The sequence below is a fragment of the Saccoglossus kowalevskii genome, chromosome 1 (assembly GCF_978046115.1).
Source record: "Saccoglossus kowalevskii chromosome 1, keSacKowa6.1, whole genome shotgun sequence".
NCBI classification, from domain to species: domain Eukaryota; kingdom Metazoa; phylum Hemichordata; class Enteropneusta; family Harrimaniidae; genus Saccoglossus; species Saccoglossus kowalevskii.
The window spans coordinates 15,043,345-15,050,543 of NC_140641.1; the positions used below are offsets into that span (position 1 = coordinate 15,043,345).

Here is a 7,199-nt window from a genome sequence, read left to right on the forward strand (position 1 = left end):
TTGTGGTACCATGATATTAAAGCGCGGTGGTCGTCGCGCAGCGCGTGTTCAAATTTCATGTAAATAAACAATGTATTTTACACACGTTGTATACGTCGCTATGAGTCCCATATCGATCGGGACGCGGCGCGACGACTGCCTGCCTTTAATTTGGATTGAGTTGAACAACATGTGTAATTCTGTGTGTGTATTTTTTGATTAAACACATGTGGTTCAGAAATTTTGAGTTTATTTATGTTTGAACCCACCCTTTTTTTTAGAAATATGCCATGACACTTATATTGTTGTTTGTATGGAAATCTTATTGGTGGTTTCAAGAATGCGTGGTATATAGTGTTGCGGTCAATCGCGGTGCACCATGGGAATCGTCGATCACGTGACAAAAGGCAGGCGTCGATCAGCTGATTTTAATACACAGTGACTTGACAGTTCACAGTACTCATGGTTAGGCTTTGGCCACTAGTAAACATCAACTCGTGCGGTATTCACCGAGTTTGATATTCAAAAGGATATCGGGTCAATTGCGAGGCATTGATTACATTGTAACGCGCCACGTATTTCAATTTTGACCAGCTATGCTGAATGAGCCGCGACTTTTCAGCAAAATGCAACCTCGATGGTCCATGGGGCTCTTGTTTTAGCTCCAAACATGGTCTGATCAATAGCAGGATGCCTTTGTTCTTGGCTGTATACTAGTACATGTACGAGCATCTTCTTGTGGCGTTTCTATGGTGACATGGACTAGCGGAAAACAATCGAACGGAATAATTATCGAGACTTGTTGGTTAGTCGGTGTCGGGTCGCAGTAAGAGTGATCAGTGCGTGATATTACTCGCTATCGTTGCCAGCGTTTAGTTCTGTAATCAACTGGACAGTAACCCCAATAAGATGACATTGTAGTAATATTTCATTCAAAATATATATTTTTGGCTTTTCGAAATGGTCTATACTATGTTCTCAGAGACCCGACGTCGGTACACAACCTTTATTCTGCTTATCACCAGCATTCTTACGGCCTGGTATGTCTACGTGCCGGTACCCGAAGAGTTTGAGGAACCGTGGAAACTGCGACTCGTGGAAACCACAGGGAGAACCATCAGACATTTGGTGAGTGTGATTCCAATTAACGTTTTACGCAATGCTTCGTTTATCATGGATGTTTAACAATGGAGCTTTTTAGCTAGATATGTTATAGGCTGTGCCCCCCCCCCCCACTCAGGATCCATAGGGGCCGCATGCGCGTTCCCATTTTCTCGGGAAAGAGGGTACTTTTTGACGACCTGTCTCGGGAACATTTTCCCGAGAAAATCGTAGAAAAGGGGGTATTTTTTGCTTGTTTTCCCGAGATTCTCAAAATAGGGGGTGTATTTCAAAACACTTCCCGAGATATACAAAAAAGGGGGGTTTAAAAGGAGTTCTAGACTGAAAAGTTCCCTAGATAGGGGGTGAAATTCATAGGAAAAGCCCGTGAAAGGGGGGGTGGTTAAATTTTCTTATTTTCCCTAGATAGGGGGGGGGGGTAAAAAAAATAGGGAACAAGCATAGGCCCTCCCTAAATATAGGGAGTGGGGGGGGGGAGGCTGTGTTTGTCACTAGTAAACCACGGTTACTAGTAACTGTGAGTAAATGTAGTGATTTTAGATGTTGTTTTTTTCCCAAAGTTCACTAAAATTCTGAAGATAAATTACTAAATATTTAAAGATGAAAAATGTTCACTTTTTTTGCTTTCCTTTTCAATCTAGTGAAAGCCCATTGTCTGAATCTTCTAATGTATTCGTATGCAAGTTTACATACCCCATGCTGAATACCAATTGAATACCAATTATGTATTAGTATAGTTGGATTGAAAATGAACCTAAATATTTAGGCCAGAAGGGAAGGGGAAAGAAGTTTTTCATGGATTGCCAACTCATACATTTGACATATTACGGTATATGTCCAGAAAATAATACGATAGTACTGTTGCTACAAAACACATTTATTTGAATTTCTCGAAATCAAATATGTTTGACATGAGTAAATTGAAAAAAAAAACAGAATTATTATTGCATGATCTTTAAACACAGATTGCTCATAGGTTATTCCTTGGGATTCATTTTGCCTAAAAGTGGTCACTATAGGCAGGTGGTCTTTATACATGTAGGTATATAAGTGGTCACTAACACAGGATTGCCTGTACATGTTGTGTGACAAATTTGGGCGAACAAATATTGAAAATGAATTTTAGGCTAGAGTATGTTGTTGTTGTTGTCTATATTTCAACTCCAAACTGAATGTTTTATGTATTCCTATGAATGAGAAAATTAATTGCTAATTTTATTTTCAACACATACAGGCGGTGCTAGGGGAATCACTTGGTATGGGAGACTCTGTTAAACTAGCCAGACGTTTATTTGATATCGTTATGTTGGATTATTTACCAAGCGATTCAAATATTACTATGAAGGACACCAGTGTCAGTGATGTACCCATCCGAATTTATGCTCCTATTGCCATGGGAACAGAACCTCTGCCTGCTATTGTCTTTCTTCACGGGGGAGGATGGACCATCGGTGGAGTCAGTGAGTAACTACAATTATTAGTAGTCTAGATAAATAGTGGAGTGAATGTTAAACCTTTTTCTTTCATTTTTCATTAGTTTGTGGTTAAAATGTTTAGTGACCAGACACATATTTTATTTAATTTTTAAGTTTAATCAATTTATCAACAGAGGGTGTTGTGCAGTGTTGAAATAAAATGATCAACCCACACTTTCATAAAAAAATATTTTTTTTAGACCCTATATGCAGTGTGTGTACTTATTTAAACTAATAAGAATATGTCTGTTTATTCATGAAATGAAATTTTAGTGGAACATTTGGTAATGGGTCAGCAGTGCTTTGTTTGACTGTCCTTGGTACATGTATATGATTGGAAAATGGTTACCCGTATGTCGCTTTCCGTTGATGGTCGACATGTGCACAGCTTTGCCGTACACATCATGTGTCATGGTTTCTATAGCAAAATTCTCTGTATGTACGTGCAATTCCCACATAAACAAAAACAATGCAAAAAATTTTCGTCCAAAATTGTATCTTGCCATTAAAATATTCAACCCTTCAAAGTAAATTTTTGTCATCTTTCACAAAATAAATCCTCATACTTTTTTCTCTATATTGACGCTAACATTTTGATCAAAATTGGAAATACGGTAGTCTGATTGCCTCTCTTAGATTTGTTCATTTCGTGATGATATCTTCAATTCAGTTTTGATTTTGTTTGCACTGTGCAGACACAACATTAATTTATATCTCTAATACTGTGTTCATACATGTACCAAAAAGCCGATTTGGCAACTATAGCTTTATTGTTAAGCCGGCATTGAAACACTTATGAACAAGATAAGTCGGCGCCATGCCGATTTAGTTTCAGATGTCCTAAAATGGCGAGTCTCAACCAGCACCCCGTACTTACAGAAACCGTCTTAGCACATGTGTGCAATAATACCACCTTAAAATCATGCCCCCAATGTCAGCTTTACTCTGTATCTTACTAAATATTTTAAAGAAACATGACAACGGATAACAATGCCGAGCTAGTTTAGTCTTTATGAATGTATGAACACAGGACCAGTTAAAACCACTGCGTTTATGAAGTTAGTCAAGCCAGTTCTGTGGCACACATGTGAACATGGTATAATACATTGCTGTTTTGTTTTCTCCACAGAAATGCACCATGATATAACAAAGACTGTGTCGTCTAGATTGGGAATTATTGTAATTTCTGTAGAGTAAGTATCTGCTACAACATCAACATATACTTATAACAGTAGCAATACTATTAATGTGTCTAGTTTGAGTGGGTTAAACCCCAATTGTTTCCAGATCCCCCCAACCTACTAGGATTGACTGTTTGCTTATCTTTTTAGTAGCTATTTAAATGTACTGTGGAATACTTTATTTTCACTTGGAATTAATTTTCACTATTTTTGCTGAAGGAATGATTCAGGGAAAATAAAAATCCAGCGAATATACATTTTTTATATATTTTACATTCAATTTGTCAAAAATCAGTGAGATTTAAATTCCATACAAAACAGCAAAAATTAATTCCAGCTAAAATAAAGTATTTTACAGTATTTGAACACTGATCTAAGACCTGTAACCAATGATGTATGTGAAGAATTACCTCAAATTGCATAAACTGTTCGAGTTGTCAAATATACAATAAGCCCCCCTTCCCAATAATGCTAAATCCAGATGACAGAAATAGTGAAAAAAAAATTTCTTCAACTTATCAAAACATTTTTTTCTTTATCAGGTATCGGCTTGCTCCTGAGAATATATTTCCAGCACCATTAGTAGACTGTCTTACTGTTACAAAATGGGTTCTTCAGAAAGGCGCCCTCGCTGGTATAGACACCAGCAGAGTGGCTGTCATGGGAGACAGTGCTGGTGGCAACATGGCTGCCGCAATAAGTCAGATATTAACAGATGAGAAATTTGTTCCTCATTTGAAGTTTCAGGCATTAATGTACCCTAATTTACAAGCAATTGATCTGAGTTTACCGTCTTATGAACTCAACACAGCTGCCATGCCCGCTGCCAAAATTGTAATGGCGCTGTTTGTCAGTTTCTACCTGAAAGGCTACGCAGACGAACATTTAATGGAAGCTATTGAGGTTGGCGGACTGGTGCCACATGACGAGGAAACTGAAATTTATTTAAGCTACGTCGATCCAGATTCACTGCCAGACAAGTTCAAACCAGATGACTATAAGCGTCACCAACCTGTTACAGTTAACCAGACTTTGTGGAATGAGGTTAAAGACGTTATGTTAAATAGTACGTTTTCCCCGCTATTGAAGCACGACTTGAAAGGCTTACCTAATGCATACATCATGACGGTGAAATTTGACGTACTCCGAGACGAAGGGGTATTGTATGCACAGAGGCTTGAAAATGCAGGTGTACCTGTAGATCTGCGATATTACGAGCATGGCTTTCATGGATGCTTCAATCTACATGAAATTCCTGGTTTTCATGTGAGTAAAGTAGCCATGGAAGACTTCCTGGCATATGCCGCTGAAAACCTTTGATAATTAGAGATGTAACTATTGAATTTTAGCAGCAAAATAAACAATGCATGAGAACCGCAATGTCCCCATCAACTTTCCAGACAAACAGAAAATTGTACAGGTCTTTGAATACTGTAAAATACTTTATTTTAGCTGGAATTTATTTTTGCTGAAAATGTCGTTTGGGTGTTTTGTATGGAATTTATTTTCATTGATTTTTGATAAGTTGCATGTGAAATATAGGAAAAACAGTATATTCGCTGGATTTTATTTTCACTGCAAAAATAACAAAAATAAATTCCAAGCGAAATTAAAGTATTTTACAGTATTGTTAAAAGTAAAACATTGATAATTGTAATACTTTGACTAGCCCACGATTGTGGGCCGTTCAATTTTTGTTGCTGGGAATTTTTATAATTAGATGATTTTTTGACATTAGTGAAGACAAAATTGTGTGAAAGTCACTGACTGGTGTCGTTGAACCTAAGAGAAATTTTTACTGCTACAAAGTTTTGCAATTTCTCTGATTCAAAATCTGTTGTCCGTGAAATTAAGTGGTTAATAGTATCTATTTTCACTATGGGAGTGAAAAGTGGCAAAACATCATTTTTTTCAAATGCAGGGAAATTTATACCCAGTATAATTTTTTTTTTAAATTCTGTTAGAGTATTAAAGAACCAAAATTGTGTGTTCAAAAAGAAAGTCCCAAAAATGTGGTCAATTGCTCCCCATACCAAATTACCCCCCCCCAAAAACACCCTTAATCTTTCTTAAATGTGTTTTAAACATATTTCAAATACTTTTATCAGTGTTCATTATTTACCAATTTGGTTGTCACATGATAATTATGTAAACAATGACTGTCCAATTTGTGCGAATTTGTCCCTCCCTACTTAGGCTTTTGAATCATATACACTAAATTACGCTTCTGAATGAAACAACAGACAGGGAATGCTTTATTCAAAAACGTCATCAAACCCTTCTTGCTACCTTAAATGCCACCTATTAACCATCTACTGAGAAAAATAGGTTAGAAATATCATTCCAATACATCAGAACCACACTTTGATAATAGTGGCTTTGTCAAAATTATCAAGTTCATTTAGATGGATTTGAAATCGGTCCATTCTCCTCTTGTGGGGACTGTGTGGAGGGACTGTGTTGAAATGCATTTCAAACACCGATTTAAATAGTACAGTGCGTTCATTTTATTTGAATGATTTCTTTCATACTCAAATCTGCAAAACCACCGGTTTCATGTAAAACTTGTCGAGAAGACTTCAAAAAGTGATTGAAAAATGAATCCAGTATGCAAGCCGACAGTTCCATACATTTATGAATACATTTAACAATGTCAAAACTATGATTCGATCAGGGGTTTTTATTCCAACACAATGGCATTAAGGAAATGTGATTGACTAGTACCGGTACATCAACAAATTCTTAGAGCACTTTTCCACATTGAATTTCAGTCACCTGTGTATTATTATACAAAAGTATTCACCTGTATGTTGAATTGAATTGTAATACTGTATTTTCGCTTGGAATTAATTTTCGCTGAAGGAACGATTCAGCGAAATAAAACCTAGGGAATATACTTTTTTTCCTATACTGTAAAATACTTTATTTTCGCTATTTTTGCTGAAAAGAATGATTCAGTAAAAATAAAACCCAGCGAATATACCTTTTTCCCTATATTTTCCATTCAGCTCATCAAAAATCAGTGAAAATAAATTCCATACAAAACGCCCAAAAAAGTCTTTTCAGCGAAAAATAATTCCAGCAAAAATAAAGTATTTTACAGTATACATGTATATTGCTTTGTTACTAGAGAAGCTGACAAGGACATTATGGTTTTCATGCAGACATCTTTTCTGTGCTGACTAATGCAGTGAAGTCTGAATCAAATGATTGAGCATTGGGAATCTAATAATCCATTCATGTCTTCAGTTGTATGTTTTTTATTATTTATTTTTATTTATTTTTGCATTTTCTGGATATTACCTACATGTAAATGAACCTTCACAACAACATCACTAAGTGTATTGGCAATACAGACATTATTAACAATCGCAACTGTGTTACCTCACTGTGGCTTTTCAGTGGTTTCTTTCTGAATTAGAAGTAATTTATTGCATGAACC

The 7,199-nt window shown here is 36.3% G+C and overlaps 1 protein-coding gene across 1 annotated transcript; it reads left to right on the forward strand.

The window, feature by feature from the left end:
- Nucleotides 1-616: 616 nt before the first annotated feature.
- LOC144351937 (arylacetamide deacetylase-like) lies at nucleotides 617-5,882 on the forward strand. The gene is made up of 4 exons (XM_085499432.1): nucleotides 617-1,107; nucleotides 2,336-2,561; nucleotides 3,706-3,769; nucleotides 4,300-5,882. The coding sequence occupies exons 1-4, from the start codon at nucleotides 940-942 to the stop codon at nucleotides 5,075-5,077; spliced, it is 1,236 nt and encodes a 411-aa protein (XP_085355558.1). The 5' UTR covers nucleotides 617-939; the 3' UTR covers nucleotides 5,078-5,882.
- The last annotated feature ends 1,317 nt before the right edge of the window (nucleotides 5,883-7,199 follow it).

Coding starts and splice junctions, on each gene's coding strand:
- LOC144351937 (XM_085499432.1), top strand. CDS start 940: ATGGTCTATACTATGTTCTCAGAGACCCGACGTCGGTACACAACCTTT. Junction 1,108..2,335: donor GGAGAACCATCAGACATTTG/GTGAGTGTGATT, acceptor CAACACATACAG/GCGGTGCTAGGGGAATCACT. Junction 2,562..3,705: donor ATGGACCATCGGTGGAGTCA/GTGAGTAACTAC, acceptor TTTTCTCCACAG/AAATGCACCATGATATAACA.